Below are 20698 nucleotides of genomic sequence, written 5' to 3' on the forward strand. Positions count from 1 at the left end.
CCTAAATAGATCCATTTCTAGCTCGTTTGCTTTCATCAGTAGGCCACACCCATATCTTATGTATCCTCCCTGTAAAGGTACAGTATCAATTTTCTTACTTCTTCGTAGGGTTTATGTGTGTTTTTCTTCTAGCCAGGTTTTCCCTGGCTTCCCAGGTTTAAAGCTTCAGAGATGGGTTTCAGGATGCTCAGCATATGTTCAACATTTCTCTTAAGACCAATGTTGAGGATTTTGGCCGTGACAGTGCCATCTATTTTATCTCGATTTTCTTCACAAACTGTCATCAGAATAGGCCAGTTCTTGATATACTGCTCAAAACAGTCCGCCCATCCTTTTCAGAGCTGCTGCAGCAAAATGATTGTTACAGAAGTATTTAGCAATTTCAACAACATTAGTCTTTATTTCTGGAACACTTAAGTCTTTGGCTAAGAGGTGCAGCAAGTAAGCACTGCAACCATATGTTATTAGCTTTGTATTCCCTTCCTGCTCTTCTAAATTTCTTCTCATCTTGGATACATTTGCAGCATTGTCTGTGACCAAACTGTATACTAGACATTTGAATTTTTGTTCACATGTTGTTATAGCTTTTACTGCCACTTCTTGTAAGTATTCTGTTGTTTGTGCATTTCCTGACGTATCAATTGTTTGTGCAAGGAAGACTTTCCCTTCTTCTGTTGTTATACAAGCACATACCATAGGATCATTGTGGACATTACACCCATCAATATTTAGGTTAACAATTCTACCCTCCAGAGCTGTTGCACATTGCTCCATTTCTCTGTCATACACTTTATCCAGCAGTTTCCCTGCAACATCTGCTCTGCTGGGTGGACTGTATCCTGGTATCAGTGACTGAACCATATTAATGAAATGTGGGTTCTCAGTCAGACGGAAAGAAGAGTTCGTTGCATAAACAAACTGGGCAATTTTTTCATCAATCAACTCTTTTTAATCTGCTAGTTTTTATCACAAATGTATCTATGGTGGTTCCAGGAGGGAAGGGTTTTTTCTTTCTTTTAGGTGATAGTGATATGTGGCTGTGGGTGTCTGATGATGATGATGCTAATGAAGCACTATCCTGGATGGATAACTCTGAAACTGTAGAACAGGAGGATGGTGATCTTTTTTTTTTTATTGAAAAGTTTTATAAGAAATACAAACAATTTTCTCCCCCCCACCCTTTCCCCCTCCCCACATAATAGAAAATATACATTTTCTTATATATAATAAATCCTACATAGACATATTTCCCTTAAAGAAAGCATTAAAATAAAACATTTTAATTACATTTGGAGTTGCTCTTCTTCTCTTTCTTCCCTCGTTCCACAACAAACCTTCTTCTTCTCCTCCTTTCTTTCCCTTCCCTCCCTCTTCTTCTCTCCTACTTTCTCCTACCTCCTTTCCTACCTCATCCTACTTCCTTTTCCTTTCCCCCATTTCTCTCTTCTTTTCCCCTTCTCACCTTCACTCCTACTCCTGTCCCCTTCCCTTCCTCCTCTCCTTTCTTCCATTCCTCTCCCTCCCTCTCCTCTTCCTACCCTCTCCTCCTCTCTCCTTTCCAACTTCTTTGCTGTGAAATATTCTCCTATCTGAGCAACTCCTGTATTCTAATCGTAGATACTTTATTCTGTTAAAACATTTCTCTATTCACCACTTTTTTCCCACCCCAACCCTTATCCCACCCTCCCCACCCACCCCCGCCTTCCCAGAGCAAAAACAGGGTATAGCATCTAACAAACATATGCTAAAATAAACTAACTAATTATAAAGTTCAAAACTCCCACGCGTTCTTTAACTCCCCTTGCTCCAATTCTTCAACCTCCCTTTTATAAATTCTCACAACTAATTAAGTTAAATTCATTCTTCCTAATTATAAAAAAACTTTTTCTTGATGTATAATCCAATACTTGAGCAGTATTACAAACAGTAAAAATCATGAATAAATTCCATTTCCATACCCTCGAACATCATTCTTTTTGAACATTACTCCCTAATGAAATTCTGAATTTAACAATAATCCTCTTCCCTCCAGAAAAATTGGGCATCTTGAAATCTTACACGTTTTGTATCATATATCTTTTAAAACAATATAATCTTATGTTAAACATTCTAAAAATCTTTTAATACCATTAAAACACTTATTTACCAAATATAAATTTCAAAATCTACAGGAAGATATCTTTCAGATTTTCAATTAACCATTTTAATACCTCTAACTTTTTTAAAAAGCAGCCCTTTTACTATCCAAAACTAATTATCATTTTGTAATAGAATTCTAAATTTAACATTACTCCTCTTTGCTTCAAAAAGTTGGGCATCTTGAAAACTTACACAATTTATCTCATATATCTTTTAAAATAACATAATCTTATGTTAAGCATTTTAAAAATCTCTTAATACCATTAAAACACATATTTGCCAAATGCAAATTTCAAAATCTACAGGAAGATATCTTTCTTAATCTTCTGTTCTTCTCTTCTTTCTATATTTTTTCCAATCCTTTTTTTTTTTCTAAATTCTTTCAACAGTCCCCCCAATTTTATTTTTGAAAATTTCAAAATGTTGATTTGAGGTTGATGTTTCTGAAATACTCGCTCTCTTCTTGAGGTCACGTTTTCTAATTTGAAATCCCCATTTCGACTCTTCTTGCTTGTATAATCATTCAGTCCATTCCTTTGTCCATACAGCCAAAATTTGTTGCCATAAAAATTGTCAGCTTGCAATAAAGAGTCTTATTTGTTGCTTTTCTATCAGTTGAATGGAAACGTCCACCAAAACCTTTGTTTCAACTGTGCCAGCCTGTCTTTCAATCCTGACAGTCTCTTGCTTTTCCAAAAACAAAGTCCTCTGAGTAGTTTCCTGCTGCCCCTCCACCAACTGCTTATGTTTTCCCAAGCTGTTTTTTGAAAAAGCTCTTTCAATTGTATCCAAAAGAGCAGAATTAAAAGAGTCTAGAAGTTCTTGAAAAACCTGAACAGTCACAGCTTGAGAATTTGCTGATCCCTCCAACAACTGCTTATGATTTTCCAAGCTGTTTTTTGAAAAAGCTCTTTCAATTGTATCCAAAAGAGCAAAATTAAAAGAGTCTAGAAGTTCTTGAAAAACCTGAACAGTCACAGCTTGGGAATTTGCTGATTCACCAGCCCTGATGTCAGCCATATTTCAGCAACTTTGTATTCATCCAGCTATCAGGACAACAATTCCAACTATTTTCCACACAGTATAAAAGCAAACTTTTAATTAAAGTCAGTGCCAAATTCTTTTCCTCGGTACCAAATTCTTTTCCTGGCCGCTTCCACTTTAAAACTTTCTCTTAAGGTGTAATCCAATAGCTGTATCACTGTTGCAAACGTTAACAAGCGTTAACAAGCACTTTCCCTAGTAGCTTCCTCCATCCGCTCTCAGACGCCATTTTCTGCATTTTAAAACGGAGTTAAAGTGTTACTTGCAACTTTTTCTTTTTTTCTCCTGATTTGCTCTGTCTGCAATCAAAGTAAAGATGTTAAAAGTCCCCTCCTTTCTTGTAAGCAGAATTTGGTCGGGCTTCTAGCTCCGCTTCAGCGGAGTCGTCCCTGGTCCGGAGCAGCTTGACAGGCTTCTATAGGGAGCCCACACCCTTCGCGCCCCAGGATTTCTCCTGGCGCACTTGGGGGGCTCTACCTCTGTCTGTCGGCTCTTCTCTCTCCCCTTTGCCCGGGGAGAGGGTTTTTCGCCGCCAGACAGCTGTTTTTCGGCTGTTCTGGTGGCATTTACGGTGCCAGGGATCGGGCGCTCATGAAAGAGCGTCAGCGAAGCTCACGGAGCCAAACCGGAAGTCTGGAGGATGGTGATCTTGAAGGCGGATAGTTTCCAGAATCCATGAATTCCCCTAAACAAAAAAGTCAATGCTGTTATTTTATTGTTTATAAAATTTCTGTACACAGCACTGCCCCAAAAGGAATATTTGCTTTTCTTCATAACTGTACCAAATGACAGTAACATGCAGTAATAATAAGAAATATAATTTTGCTCAAACATGACAGTTCAAGGCAGTCTTTAGAAATATGATTCAATAAAAATGTTTACCAACCTGAAGATCCTGCCTCTTCAAATGTGTTTCTTTGGTCATCTTCATCACAGCACTTCTCATGATGTTGCCTCATTTGGGCCACCAGGCCTTGCATTTCTTTGTTGCAGTGTTTGCAGTTTGCACGCATGCCTGCCTTACCGATAGGTAAAGGAACTTCATTAAAATATTGCCAAACTGGGTCTCTTTTACGGCCTGCTGCCATTATAGGTTTTTTCCTCCAAGGAAAGAATGTGATAAACCTCAGGTCATACACACAAAAAGATCCAAAGACTTGTCTGTCTGTGGCTGTGTAGTATTGTGCTCAGAAAGTTTCACTTTCATTTTGTACTGCTTGTCTGCTTGCCCCTTCCTCCTCACACTTAGTTTCACTTTCTTCTTGTGCAGATCTATTCCACTCCAAACAATCAGAAAAATATTGTTTCTATTCTATTCACTGAATTTCTTGAAACTTAGCACTGAAGGGGTTAATTCTGTATTCATAGGTTTGTAGAACAATAGGATTAAGGTCTTTTTCTCAACTCTGTTCATGTTATAACATTTTTGCTGTGAAGAAGAGGCATGTGATCTCTGCTGAGTCAAATTCAGTTTTGAGAACTGCAAAAGTAAACCAAGCATCTGTGATAATATCTTGTAGGCAGAGAAACTACCCAATAATCTTACAAAAACCTCTGGAAGAGCATGACATTGTGAATGGATTAATGGAATTTATTTACCAAAAAAATTAAACATATACAGCCTTATTCTACATAATTAAGAAACTAATCTTTATTTCATGATGGAATAACCTTTGGATGGTAATATATTTTCCTCAAAAAGCATTTTATTTAAAAAAATCTGATTTAAATCAAAAAAATCCGATTTAAATCAAAAAAATCTGATTTTTTTTATTTTTTTTAAAAAAATCATTGATTTTTATCCACCCTGCCCTGCATTCCATTGGCCATTGCTTGTGAAAAAATCCTGCATTCCCATTCCCATTCCCATTCTCATTCTAGAGGATGGAGAAGAACAATATAAGGTGGAAGTGGTATTAAACTTTAGAGGCAGAAGGAAGCAGGTTGAGTATTTCATACACTAGAAAGGCTACCCAGAGTCATAGCAGGCAGCAACAGATGTTCATGACCGATACTCCAACAAACTCCATTCTCGAAGTCACAGATTTAGCAGGAGACAAGCCCTGATCAAGCTGAACAGGAGAAGTTATTTTATGGGATGGAAAGAACTTTGAGTATACCAAATGGGAAAATGAATCAGCTCAGTACATCAGGTATATATGTACAAGACATGGCAGATTCCCAGTTTAGGGATAGCTATCCCTCAACTGGAGCAAATGATTTACAGGATATCCTGGGTGCTCTGTGGGAATTTTTGGGGGAAGAGGGGAGTGACAGAGTTACATTTTGTTCTCACAGCTCACAACCTTTCCCCCCTGGGAACTTGGAAGAGGTTGATGGATCTAATGAGGGAGGGTGATGGAATGGATGGTTGACCTTGGGGGACAAGGGAGAGAGGGTGCTGCCTAAGAAACAATTAGAGAAGAGAAGGGGAAGCTCCCAAAGGCTTAATAGCAAGAGAAGGAAAATTAGAAAGGATCCACTTTAATTGATCAGACAATTAAAAGTAATCGTGGGAAGTTTGTACTTTTAGTCTTAGAATATTCTGTTAATATAGTTTTACAATAAAGTAGTATTAGCTTGTGTACAAGTAGTCCTTGACTTACAAGGTTACTTTAACATCTGTTTGAAAGTAAGACTGAACCAGGAACCAGATGCTTTACAGCTCATAAAAACACTTCTGGCCATTGTAAAATGGGCCACACCTCTCCCCAATCACATGACCCCATTTCAGATGTTTGCCAACCAGCTCTCCTTTACAACTGGTTGCAGCATCCTATGGTCATGTAGTCAAAATTTGCAATGTTTTTTTGCCAGTTTCCTAAGAATGGATTTGCACTTAAGAATATGGTGTTTGCTTAGTGAACATAGTGATTACCTTAATGATAGTTGCAAAAAAATGTGACATCTAATTTGATCATGTGGATGCCTCAATTTATTATGGTAATGACTTAGGACCACATATCCGGTCCCAATTGCATTTTTAAGTTGAGGACTACCTCTGGTCATGTTTCCTATCTGGTTTACCTGGGAGGTCTGACAAAGTACAGTGTTTGAGTCAAATACAACACCACTTAATTGTCATGCCATCCAGCCTCATTTAATTAGCTTGCTAATCATTATCTCGTGGGATACTTTATTAAATGTGTTATGGATTTAATCATTTATTACATATTTTAAAGTATTTTTATCTTGCCTTTATTCTTTTATAAATAAAGAAGATGGCAAACATTTCTGACATTCCTTCTTCCTCCTATTTTTCCCAGAACAACAGCCCTGTGAGGTAGGTGGTGTTGAGAGGGAGTGACTAGCCCAAAGTCACCCATCCAGCTTTCATGCCTAAAACGGGGACTAGAACTCACAGTTTCCTGATTTGTAGCCTGATGACTTAACCACTAGACATACCTTGCCACAGTTTTCCTTTTTATTTATTCTTGGCAATTTGGCTGAATGCTTTGCTGATGTCAAGGTATGTTACATCTGCTCCTGTCGTCTGATAAGGAAATTGCTCAAAAGATACAATTAATCTAAGATTTGTTCTTGATGAATCCATGCTTATGAAATGGTCTAGATAGAATCTTCCTAGCATTAATATCAGACTAATTAGTCTAAAGCTTTCTGGATCCTCCTTTCCCCTCCTTTTTTCTTTTGAAAATTTCTCTGAGATCCCAGGATGAAATTCATCTAAATCTGGAGGCTTTAAATTAATTTTAAGAAAAATACCAGTAGTCCTTGAGTTACGACCAAAACTGAGCCCAAAATTTCTATTACTGAGACATTCGTTAAGTGAGTTTTGCCCCATTTTATGACCTTTTTTGCCAAATTTATTAAGTGAATTACTGCATTTGTTAAGTTAGTAACACATTTGTTAAGTGAATCTGGCTTCCCCATTGACTTTGCTTGTCTGAGAGTCAAAAAGTGATCCTATGCCCCAGGACACTGCAACTGTTATAAATATGTATCAGTTGCCAAGTGTCTGAATTTTGATCAGTGAGCATAGGGATGCTGCAATGGTCGTAAATCTGAAAAATGGTCATAAGTCACTTTTTCAGTAACTTTGAACTGTCACTAAATGAACTGTTGTAAATCGAGGATTACCTGTACATAACCCCTGACCATTTTTCTACCCAAACTTAGGCTTCCATTTTACCCCTTCACTCTTCATTTATTTATTAATTATTAAATTTCACAATTATTGATCGGACATATACTGTTTCATTGGGGAAGACTGCAACAAAATAAGTTTAGTCTGTTTTACTGTAGAATGAAATTGTGATAAAGATCGGAAAGTATTATTATTTTGTTATTATGTTGAATATAACATATGTCTTTAATTCTTCATTGATAGAAAATGTGAGTTATATTTCTCATTACTGTAAGAGAATTATGATTGCGTCACTAATTATGGCTGAAATCAGTATTGCGATTTGCAGAATATTAACATATCAAACAGAAGAGTTTTAGCTTTGCCATTTCCTTGATATGTTAGTATTCTTTTTATACAACTAAAAGTCCATAGGAAAGTCTGCAAAATCTGAACTCACTTTAATAATCTGAACTGATATCAGAAATTTACCACCTTTATGAAAAGTATCTTTTTAAAGTATCCATTGACGAGCTATATAGTTGTATGGATATAAACATATTTAATATAATTTATCTTTATTTTAAAGTAATATAATTATTACTTTTTTTACAGGCATTCAGATTAAAATTAATTTTTTAAGAACTTCTGTTTTAGTCATTGTTGAAAATAAATTGCTTGTTTATAAGATAGTTAACTTAGGAATGTGTATTTTTTATGCTGAATGAAAATTAAAATTCATTTAAAACGCTGAAACATTTTGTTGCAGTTTAATTAAATTATATTAAATTGTATTGGATTCTGCACATATCAAAGGAGTAATGTTTTTGTTAAGTATGATCTAACAATAATAAAAAGAAAAGCCTTTTTTTAGTTTTAGAAGACAAATAGTATTCAATACTTCTTATAAACTTACTGTATGTAGTATGTCTTCTTCAGCTAGGGCTGAAGAAGACCCTGTCAAATCTTTGAGAAATCACAATGGAGCATTTGATTTTTCTATGCCTTTATTTAATTTCTCACCAAGTTTGCCACAGACATCCTCACAAACACAAATTCTAATCTAGATTTTTCTAGGGTCATTATTATAAGTTTGTCATTATTAGATTTTTATCCTTCTTTGTGGGTGGGTGTGTCTATATATAGGTATGTATATTTATACCTTATATACATTCAAGGCAGTGAACATACCTAATAATCCTGCCTCCCTCCTATTTTTTCCACAGCACCAACCCTGAGAGATAGTTTGAGCTGAGAGAGCCCAAAGTCACCCAGCTAGCTTTCATGCCTACGAGAGACCTAGAACTCACAGTCCTCTGGCTGCTAAGCTAACCCCTTAACCACTAATAGGAAAGATAATATATGAAGTTATTAAAGTATTTCACTCTACTTTTTTGTGTGTACTAAGATAATTTAGCGCGAGTGTGGAATAATCAGGATAAGATCATAAATTGTGCAAGAAGTTATAGGACTCTTGGAAGAGCTGAATTTGTTTTTCAGTCTAACTTAATTCAAAATTTTTCTTACGTTTTTGTAATTTGAAAATATGACAAGCAAATTTGCACAATTTAATCTTCTAGCATAGAACTGAATAGTGATGCTATAATCCATCTTTAGATGTATGCATAATGTCATTTTAATGAGTTTCAATTAAAAATTTAGCTTTTCAAATATTTCCTGGTTTGATGTTTTGTTACGTCTCAAATTTGTACTAGTGTTTTCAAAATCTGAGTTATAGTGGTATAGAATTTCAAACTTCAATTGCAAGGAATTGTTAAGGAATAAAGAGAAAATGAAGTATTCGTAGAACTATTTAAGTGGTTATTATTCATCTTTTTTTTCAAAATAGGTCCAGAATTTAAATGTAAGCTTCACAAAAACTAAATACCTTTATTAATTGTTAGATCTTGGCTAAAATTACAGTAAGTGGGTTGTATTTGGTCAAACTGCAAATAGCCCCTAGCAGGACCCAAGTTTGCTGATGCATTCTGGATAATTGAGAAAGTCAAAGAATACTGAAAAGAAGTCTATATGTGTTTCATTGATTATAGAAACATTTTGACTGTTGACCATATCAAGCTATAGAATATGCTTAGGACAATGGGAATTCCAGAATCTCTCATTATCCTTTCGCAAAAGCTATTTACGGACAAGAAGCCACAGTCTGGATGAAACATAGCAAAATGTGTTGTCTCCAGGTCAAGAGGTAGTAAGACAAGGCTGGACCCAGTCATCCAGTATGATGGATATATATAGAAGAGGATAGCTGGGTTGAAAGAAGATGTGGATGGTTTTAAAAATGGAGAAAAATATAAATAACTGTCACCATGATACTGATACTACTATGGTAGCTGAAAATGCAAATGATCCAGAAACTCTAGTAATGAAAATCAAAGAAGGCAATAAAAATGGGACTAACATTATTAAAGAAAAAGAAGACTAAGGAAACTAATGACAACAGGTACTGTAACAAATTTAGAATTGAAAGTGAAAATTCTGAAGTTACAGCATGTCTTTAGAATCTATCAAGGGTCTTTTAGAATCTTATCAGCAATGTACAAATCAGCTATGTACCACAGATAGCATTTGGTAAAATAGCAATCTATTGCTATTCAGATATGTCGTGTCTATCCCCATAATATTCAGATATGTCGTGTCTATCCCCATAAAAATCAAAATTGTGCCAGTGGTTTTCCTGTGAATGGACTTTGGAGAACTAAGGAAGAAAGTGTACTAACATTTTTGAAATCAGAGCACTCCTCAGAATACCATGAGTGGCCAAGAAACCATATATCATAGAATTAATCAACCCAGAGTTCTTATTTGAGGCATAAATGACTAGGTTTAAATTATCCTAATTTTGAAAAAAAATATGAGAAGTAGTAGTTGTCTGGTGAAGTCTATAATGCTTTGAATGGTGAAACAAAAGAAAAAAAAGGACAGTCAGCGGCAAGGCGGATGGATTTTATTGCAGAGACAGTGGATGCACCATTGCATGACCTGAAGGATCAGGTTGAGGACAGAGCTTGGGGAAAATCAGTGTGATTGCACTGATTTGATGGCACATCATCATAACCTGAATTCCATTTCTGAGAGCCAAGAACTATTGATTAGAAAGTTGGTTATAAACTGGAGAAATCTGGGTTACTTAACAAATATTAAGGGATGTTTCAGTAAATTTATCTCTCAAAATTATTGAGCAAATTAAATAATCCCATTTAGCATTATCACAAATATTTAATTCATTAATTCATTCTGGTTTGGAGTTTGGTTTTGCTTTTAGGTGTTTTCAGCGGGCAAAAGGGAATAATAAGGATTGAATTCTGTTTAAAATATTTGTCCATTTGGAAAAAGAATTTTATCCCTGTTCTGATATAGCAAAGTTCTCAAAGGTACTTCACCCACTTTCTTCCAAGTCTATGTTTCCTTCCTCTCTTTGTTTAATATATATTGTCATAATTTCATAAATACTATTTTTGACAGTTGTCTCCTAATTGTATTTTTATTCAAAAGTTAGTATTAGATATATTGTTAACGGATCAATTCCTCTCTCTCTCTCTCTTGTAGGGGGACTAGAGGGCTGAAGAGGATACTTGTTTAGCAAAATTGGTAAGCTGTTTTACTTTTTTGCAGTTTCTACACAAGTGAATTCAGAATGTACACTTTTTAGCTGACATCAATTAAATAAAGTATATTGTGTGAAATATTTATTACAGAACATAATGTTCTCAGAAGGGGATCTTAAAGCACCAGTATAAACTTGGTATATCACACTGTAAAAGGTGGCAAAAAAGGTCTAGATTCAGAATTATTTAATTGTAGTTTTTAATAGTTATTTTATGGCTATTATAATGGCTCTGAAAATAAAATGTTACAGATTTTTTGTAAATTAATTATTGCAAGAAATTGTTTAGTTTCTCAATATTATCTTATTTTCATTTAATATAAAGTTATATTGCTTAATAATAACTTGAGAGTTTATTTAGTATTAGAAATAGAATAACAGAGTCGGAAGGGACCTTGGAAGTCTTCTAGTCCAACCCTCTGCCTAGGCAGGAAACCCTACACCACTTCAGACAAATGGTTATCCAACATCTTCTTTAAAACTTCCAGTGTTGGAGTATTCACAACTTCTGGAGGCAAGTTGTTCCACTGATTAATTGTTCTAACTGTCAGGAAATTTCTCCTTAGTTCTAAATTGCTTCTCTTATTTGTCATTTGTTTTCATAGAAGATTTTAGGAATATACATTTTCAATTTTATGGCCATTTATTATGAAGTAAGTTAAATCAGACATTTAGGACTTAGTATCAGATAAGTGTATGGCTCATAGTTGTTGTGTTTTGTAAAGCAATTATGTTGCAAAGTTGTTGAAAGTCTTGAGATAAAAAATTGGATTATATGTTTATGTGTCTTGATCTCATAACTAGTTCTATGAATAGGACTTTATGGTTTTTTCCTTTTCTTTTATTAAAACACTTTTTTATAGGACTACTGTAAAAAGCAAAGTTTTCCTTTTCATTAAAAGAAGCATCTGAAGGTGTGGGGATTTGGTAACCTCAACAGAGCAAGAAAGTGGAGAAGGCAGAGAATGGAGTTGCAGACTCTACAGGAGGCTCTGAAAGTAGAAATTCAGGTTCACCAGGTAAATAACTTTTTTCCCTTTGTTTCACTTGCAAAACTTATTAGAAATTCCTCTTTTTTTATATAAATTTTATTTATTTAAAATACAAACAAAACAAAACAAATAACAAAACATACAGAACAGGTAAACAAAAAGTTGTCAAAAAGTTATCAAAGTTGTCGCAACTGTAATCTCTGCTCTTATTTGTGCTTTTGACTTCTCCTTGTTTTGGTCTATTCTCCTATATCTATCTTTGTGGTTCACTGTTAACCTGTATTAGTAGTTTGTGTTCCTATCCCTATATTAGGTCGTTCCAGTCACTTCCTAATCTTTTTTTCCTTTTCTAACTTCCAACCAAATGTACCACTTTTCCCATACTAAATAATAGTCATGTTTCTCTTTTTCTTGTAATTCCTTTGTGAGTCTGTCCATTTCTGCACATTCCATGATTTTACTAATTATTCTATCTTCTGTTAGTATGTCATTACTCTTCCAATTTTGTGCAAAAATTATTTGTGCTGCTGTTATTATATGAATGATTAAATACTTTATTTCCTTTTCGTATTGTCCATTTATTATACCTAGTAGAAAGGTTTCTGGCTTCATTTTTATTCTTTGTTGTGCAATTTCTTCTATTTGTGTTCTAATCATTTGCCAGTATTGTTTTGCCTTTGGGCAGGTCCACCACATGTGATAGTAGGTTTCTTTATGTAGTCTGCATTTCCAGCATGTTGGGGAGGTGTTGGGGAACATTCTTGCCAGTCTAGCTGGTGGGAGATGCCACCTATAAAACATTTTGTGCAGATTTTCTTTATAGGGTACAGACATTGTTAATTTGTAATTTATTGTCCATAATTTTTCCCATTTGTCCAATTCAATATAGCCAAAATTCTTTGCCCAAATTATCATGTTTTCTTTGACCACCTCTTCTTCTAATTTATACCCTCATAAATAATTATAAACTTTTTTTATCAATTTGTCCTGTGATCCTTGTAAAATTTTATCTAGTTCGTATTGGCCTTTCTGGAATCCAAATTGAGCTGAATCTTTCTTATACCTTGATTTTATTTGTAAGTATGGCCACCAGTCAATGTCTGTACCCATCTCCTCATTTACCAAATTACAAAAATTGGAGATGGATATCATAAATTTACAGGAAGTTCACATCAAAAAACAACACCAAAAGATATTAGAAAATACAAGATTAGGGAACCTTTACACTTCACTAGCAGAACAAAAAAAAAGAGGCATCGCAGTCTATATTAGGAAACATATAAAAACAAAACAGATATATGCAGATGATGAGGGGAGAGTTCTAATGATTGAAATACAAACAGAATTAAAAACAATACTATTGATCTTGATTTATGCACCAAATGAGAATCAATGTGCCTTTTTCAAAAATATACACAACAAAGTAAAAGATTTGGATTACGAGAATATCAATGCAATTTCGGACACGGAAAAAGACTATTGGAGTACTAGGAAAAATAAAACTAAGAAAAAGACCTTCCAGATTCTTTTAAGGAGATGACGCAAGAACTATGTCTTCAGGACGCTTGGAGGGAAATAAAGAAAGAAAAAAACCAGTATACGTTCTATTCCAATCCACATCTATCCTGGTCTAGAATAGATATGGCCTGGATGACAACAGATCTCAGGAAAGACCTAGAAGAAATAGAAATAATGACAAATATATGGGCAGACCACAATCCGGTAAAAATAATTTGGAAATTTATCGGAAATTTATTCCTCCTAAATGGCAAAAATAACAATAAATGGCGACATGACAGAACAATTTCCAATATCAAAAGGAGTGAGACAGGGGTGCCCTCTGTCTCTTCTGTTATTCATATTAGCTTTGGAAACACTCTTAAAGGAAGTTAGAAGAGATAAGGAAATAAAAGGCCTGAAAATTAAAAGGGAGGAATACAAGTTCCAAGCTTTCGCCGATGATATTGTATTTATCATAGAACAGCCAATAACAACCGGCATTAAATTATTAGATAAAATAGAAAAATATGGGAGAGTAGCCGGACTCAAAATCAACAAACAAAAAACAAAGGCACTAACGAAAAATCTCACCAATCAACAAGAAAAGGAACTAGAAGACGAATTAGGTATACAAACGACAAAGAAGGTAAAATATCTAGGAATATGGCTCACTAATAAAAGCTCATCAATTAGAGAAGATAATTACGACAAATTGACAAGACAAATTAAAAGAGACTTAGAAATCTGGAAAAAATTACCAACTATCTCTTTTGGGAAAGATCGCTTCAGTTAAGATGAATGTCCTACCTAGAATTCTATATTTATTTCAAGTGATCCCAATAAAACCGGGGAAGAATTTCTTTCAGGATTTCAATAAATTAATAGCAGACTACATCTGGCAAGGGAAGAAAGCAAGAATTAAAATAAAACACCTACTAGATACAAGAGAAAGAGGAGGACTAGCACTACCGGACTGGGAAACATACTATTAAGCATCAGCACTGATTTGGATTAAAGAATCGATGGAACTAAAAATAAAAGATTACTAAATTTAGAAGGATTCGATTTACAACGAGGATGGCATGCATTTCTATGGGAGGGCACCGATAAACGACATGGATACTTCCAGAGGCATATTCTTAGACAAACATTATATCAGACATGGCAGGGCATTAAAAAAACACACTACAATAAAATTCCGGAATGGTTATCGACCATGGAAGGTCAGATCTACCCGAACGCCATGGATACCACCAAAATGAAAACCTATAAAGAATTGCTAAACAACCAAGGGGAACTAAGAACAAGAGAAGAATTGAAGGAGATGGGTACATTGACTGGTGGCCATACTTACAGAAACTTATTAGAAACTCGTCTAATTTCAGGAGATCAGGCTAAAAAATACTAGTTTCTTGGTAAATTTTGGCACATTTCTAAATTCAGCACTATGATTAGTGTTTGTCTGTTTCTATTTCTGTTTTTTATTGTCCACAATTTTCTGGGACTCAAAGAAGTATTCATTGGTCTTCCATAACATATATACTTCACATACACATACATATGAAACTTACAACTGATATTAATTAAAAGTCTTAAGAGACAGAGGCAGAAAAAACATAGAAATAAAACAAAAATAAATTTAGTTTTGTGTGCTCTTTTAACATTTTTTAATACTCCACCAGTTTTTTTTTTCAGCCAGCTGAGTTCTTTACCTTTTTCTCAACTTTCTGAAACCATGTATGTTACTAAACTATTTCCTTATTTTCAACTCATAAATTATTGTTATTGAAGCTGAGTTGAACACCCGGTTCTTACTTACAATCCATGCGACATTAAAAACAGAAATATAATTCATGAAACTGAATTACAAAATTTGAATCTTAAAACGTTCTGAAATGGTTTATAAAATTTACACTCTAACCTTGAAAGCAGCATGTGTACAGATACTGCAAGTTACTGCAACTGACATGCATGCCTTTTTTGTCTTATTGTCTTCCTTACAAAGCTGTAAGAACATAATACTATGATTTTAACATTTGTTTTCTCTAGAAGGTACAGTAATTTGGCTTTGAATTGAAAGACATTGAAGACACTCTGGTCTCTATTATCAAGATTTAAGTGGGTGAACTTTAAGGAATTTCTATTTCAGCTTCGTTCATTTGAATTCTTCGTGAAGTGCTAATATCCACTAAAGGGATTCCAGCTTCTGCTGGTAACCAAAGTGAACAGAAGTTGCCCCTGGGCTAATACTTAAATGCCAGTGAATAAATAGCTTGCAAATTCAGGAAGTTCCCGCAAGAGGGATAGAACTCTTTTAGTTTTGTGTTAGTTTCCAATAGATTAATAACTTTTGTGTATTTTTTTTTTTTGCACTATAAGATGCTCCTGAACATAAGACACACCTAGCTTTTGGGGAGGGAAACAAGAAAAAAAAATCTGCCTCTGCCTCCCAGCATCCATTTGATATTCATCTGGCTAGCGTCCTTGAAGCAAACAGTGAACAGCCTGGTTAGCTTTAGCACGTTATTGCAGCCCCAGCATGTGACTCGTCAGGGCTCCGCTCTGTTGCTCCCACTACCAGTTAACTGAGCTGAGCTACTGCTGCTACTGGGGAACACTGGAGACTTTGCTGCCGATCAGCTGATTGGTGGTTGGATTGGCCTCCTGGAATATTGCCAATCAGCTGTTCTAGGCAGCAAGGATCACCATTCGCCGTCAATCGCCACCACTGATTGCTGCCATCAAATGGCGATTGGGGGTGGCGATTGATGGCGGCGGCGATAGGTGATCCCTGCCACCTAGAACAGCTGATTGTGGTATTCTGATAGGCCAATCTTACTGCCAATCAGCTGCTTGGCATTCCCCGGCGGCGGCAAACGGCAGCAGCAGTGACAGGCCGTGGCGGTGGTGATCTCCCTCCCCCTCCCCTCCCTTCAATATTTGCTCTATAAGATGCACAGACATTTCCACCCACTTTTTTGGAGGGGAAAAGTGTGTTTTATAGTGCGAAAAATACGGTATTTCTAAGTTATCTGCCTTTTAAAATAGCCATTGGCGTTTTAACTCCAGATATTTTAGATACAACTGATTGTCTGGGTTATTTCCAACTGACTTGTTATAACTGTTACAGTTTTCTTATTAGCGGACCTATAATGAGAAAAGTCAGGGAGAGTACAATCCTGTTATTTTTTTCAAACTTTTCAGTTTAGAAAATTGAGATTGATATATCAGTTATTTCGAAGATGAACTAGCTATACCCCATAACCTCATTCTACACATGCTACCAAAATTCATTGGCAAATAACACTTTAAATTTTATGGCAGAGTAGTAGGAAACAACCTATTTAAAAAAGGTGCTTTTTTTATCTCTGTATGTATCCCTTCAGGTTAGATGGCACCTGGTGACTTTATGGGCAGTTTCCTAAGCAACATTTTTATAAGTGGTTTGCCATTGCCTTCTGAGAACTGAGAGATATTCTATTCTAAGGCAAGACTAGAACTCAATTCCCTCCACTTCTAGTCCAGTGTTTTACCATTAGTTTAAACAGGCTCTTTTGGAAGAATTAGGAATTAAAAAAAGTTAAAAAATATCCCAGATTGCATGTACTTGACATTTATGATTATATATAAAGTTCAAAAATAGCTTTAAATGTATCCACTTACTTTTAAAATAATGACAAAAGAGATGTATATTTTAATAAACACATGCACACAAGATGTATCGTAGACAACTTGATGTTGTATGATGTATCGTAGACAACTTGATGTTGTAAGATGTATCGTAGACAACTAGTTCAGACAACTTGAATTTGTTAGGCAGGGATGGCAAAAGTATGCTGTCTGCTAAGATAGTGATACCTTTCTTCCAGATCTTTCTGAAATACAGGTTAGGCAATTGCCAGTTGAAGAATGTTTGTTTATCCAGAAATCTTTAACTTGTGGTTTGTTTGACTTTGTTCTGATCCTGTCCACTTTACTCTTTCACTCTTACCCTTGGCATGCCACCTAATGCTAAATGCTGCCATCAACTTGGAAAAGGTATAGTGTACCTCTTAATATGTGGCTTCTGGGAATTGGGGAATTCCTTTAATAGTTACATTTGAACCTGGGATCATTGTTTCCACAAGGTGGTGCTAGGGGACTATTACTCTGTATTTTGACATTATTTTGACATGTAACGTAGGCCTGTATTTTATCTCCCATATTATCTAAGAACATTGTGCAACCTTTCAGGTCATCCACTGATTTGGGATGATATGCTATCATTATGCTAAATAATATCTAGCTCTGATTTCAAGTGAGTGAGTAAATCTGTATCTCTGTATATCAGTATCTTATTTAATGGAAAGACTGAATAAGAGCTGTTACACTGTATCCACAAAAAAGCTGGATTTGACAGTAAGAAATTCATTAAATTGAATCAGCTATGGTCAGTATGCCATTTTGTAGTCCACCCAGTACATGGAATCTGGGCAGAATAAACTTCTGCAATACACTTTATACAGAGCTCTCTACAAAAAATATCTCAAGCTTTAATTGTTAGGCTTTTGAGTAAAAAACTACAATGCCCAATCAGCATCCAGAAAATGCTTTACAAACTGGATTGCCTTAAAGGGGACATGCATATCAGAAAAACTGTACATAGGATGAAAAAGATTTGATAGATCAGTGATGGCTAACCTTTTTGCCATTGCGTGCCAGGAGAGGGGGGACGGGGGAGGTCCGTGCGCACACATGCCCAAATCCATAATTCTATGTGCCCTGCCCTACGCATGCACGCGCAACCCCCCCTCCCCCCTCCCCCCAGCTTCTGGCACGCGATGGCCCGGTAGGCCTATTTTTCTTTCTTACCTGGCTTCAGATCCTCTCTATGCATCTGCAGAGGGCGAAAACAGCCTTTCCCACTCCCTCGGAGGCTCTCCGGAGGCCTGAAAGGGCCCATTTCCCAACTCCCGGTGGGACAGGAAGTGATGTTTTTTGCTGTCCCCAGCCTCCAGAGCCTCTCTAGGAGTCTCTGGAGGCTGGGAACAGTAAAAAACATCACTTCCTGTCCCACCGGGAGTTGGGAAATGGGCCTTTTCAGGCCTCCAGAGGGCCTCTGAGGGAGTGGGAAAGGCTATTTTCGCCCTCCGCAGATGCATAGAGAGGATCTGGAGCCAGGTAAGAAAGAAAAACGGGCCACCCCCCCACCCCTGGCCCTCTGGAGGCAGGAAACAGCCTGTTTCACTACTTCTGGTGGGCCCAGAAGGCCTGAAAATCAGCTGGCCGGCGTGTGCATGCGCGCCAGAGCTTACCTGGCTGCCACTGATATGGCTATCCGTGCCACCTGTGGCACGCATGCCATAGGTTCGCCATCACGGTTATAGATGATCAAATATGGCTTGGATTACTTTTAGAAAATTGTTCCAGCTCTTAAAATTTGATTATAGCCAAGATTTGATTATACAGTGCATTCAGAAAGTATTCAGACACCCTTCATTTTTGTCAATTTTGTTATGCTGTTGCCTGATTCTATAGTTGTTGAAATTCATTTTTTCTCTCATTAATCTACACTCAGTATCCCATAATGACAAAGTGAAAACAGAATTTTAGAAATGTCTATAAATTTATTAAAAAGAAAAAAACTGAAATATCACATTGGCATAAGTATTCAGACTGTTTGCAACAATACTTGAAGTTTAGCTCCAGTGCCCCCTATTTCTCTTGATTGTTGCTGACATGTTTCTACAGGTACATGTTGATTGGAGTCCACCTGTGGTAAAATAAATGTATTGGACATGATTTGGAAAGGCACATACCTCTCTATAGAAGGCCTCATAGCTGACAATACATAGTGTAGCAGAGAAAAAGCCATGAGGTCAAAGGAACTGCCTGCAGAGTTCACAGACAGGGCACAGATCTGGGGAAGGCTACAATAAAATTTCTGCTACACTGAAGGTTCCTAAGAGCACAGTGGCCTCCATAATTCTCAAATGGAAGAAGTTTGGCACAACCAGGACCCTTCCAAGAGCTGGCTGCCTGGTCAAACTGAACAATCAGGGGAGAAGGGCCTTAGAGAAGTGACCAAGAACCCAAAGGTCACTCTAATCAAGCTCCAGAGATCTTATGTGGAAATGGAACAGCGTTCCAAAAGGACAACCATCACTGCAGCCCTCCACCAATTTGGGCTTTATGGCAGAGTGGCTAGACAGAAGCCTCTACTCAGTACAAAACACATGAAAGCCCGCTTGGTGTCTGCAAAAAGCACCTGAAAGACTCTCAGACTGTGAGGAACAAGGTTGTCTGGTCTAATGAAACTAAGATTGAACTGTTTGGCCTCAATTCTAAATGTTATGTCTGGAGGAAACCAGGTACCACTCATCATCTTCCCAATATCATCCCAACAGTGAAGCGTGGTGGCAGCATCATGCTGTGGGGGTGTTTTTCAGTCGCAGGGACTGGTCAGGGTTGAGGGAAAGCTGCATGGAGGAAAGTACAGGGATAGTCTCAATGAAAACCTTTTTCACAGTGCTTAGAACCGCAGACTGAGCCAAAGATTCACTCTCCAACATGACAACAATCCTAAGCACACAGCGAAGACAGCACAGGAGTGACTTAGGGACAACTCTGTGAATGTCTTAGAGTGGCCCACCCAGAGCCCTGACTTGAACTCTACTGAACATCTCTGGGGAGATCTGAAAATCTGAAAATAGGAGCCTGGATAGCTCTGCAGACTAAGCACTGTAATTTAACACCAGCTGTCTGCAATTAAAGTAAGTTCGAATCTTGCCAGGCTCAAGGTTGACTCAGCCTTCCATCCTTTCTAAGGTAGGTAAATTGAGGACCCAGTTTGTGGGGGCAATAAGCTGACTTTGTATAAAATGTACAAAAGTATGAAGGCTATTGCTTAATGCACTGTAAGCTGCCCTGAGTCTCCGGAGAAGGGCGGCATATAAATCAAATTAAAAAAAAAAAATGGCTGTCCACCAATGATTATCATCCAACTTGTATGAGCTTGAGAGGATTTGCAAGAAAGAATGGTAGAAAATCCATCAATTCAGGTGTGCAAAGCTTGTCACATCATATCCAAAAAGACTTGAGACTGTAATTGCTGCCAAAGGTGCTTTATGAAAGTACTGAGTGAAGAAGGGTCTGAATACTTAATGCCAATATGATACTTCAGGTTTTTTATTTTTAATAAATTTACAGACATTTCTAAAATTCTGTTTTCATTTTGACATTACACGATATTAAATGTAGATTAATGAGAAATTAATTTCAACAACTGTAGAATCAGGCTGCAGCATAACAAAATTGACAAAAGTGAAGGAAGTC

The 20698-nt window shown here is 36.5% G+C and overlaps 1 protein-coding gene across 23 annotated transcripts in view; it reads left to right on the forward strand.

Annotated features, from left to right (window-relative positions):
- The window catches only part of PHF21A (PHD finger protein 21A), a 158205-nt gene that overhangs the window by 43629 nt on the left and 93878 nt on the right, over positions 1-20698 (forward strand). For 19 of the 23 annotated variants that reach the window (XM_087876644.1, XM_034417437.3, XM_087876720.1 and 16 more), the window contains 2 exons: positions 10835-10876; positions 11756-11911. In XM_087876644.1, coding sequence (XP_087732770.1) covers positions 11858-11911 — 54 coding nt within the window. In that variant the 5' untranslated portion in view covers positions 10835-10876; positions 11756-11857. Of the gene's footprint in view, positions 1-9290; positions 9729-10834; positions 10877-11755; positions 11912-20698 lie in introns of those variants that run through there. The other 4 variants (XM_087876724.1, XM_087876672.1, XM_087876709.1 and 1 more) reach the window with 2 other exon arrangements.

The sequence above is a fragment of the Pantherophis guttatus genome, chromosome 1, assembly GCF_059756535.1.
Source record: "Pantherophis guttatus breed Tessera chromosome 1, ASM5975653v1, whole genome shotgun sequence".
NCBI lineage: Eukaryota > Metazoa > Chordata > Lepidosauria > Squamata > Colubridae > Pantherophis > Pantherophis guttatus.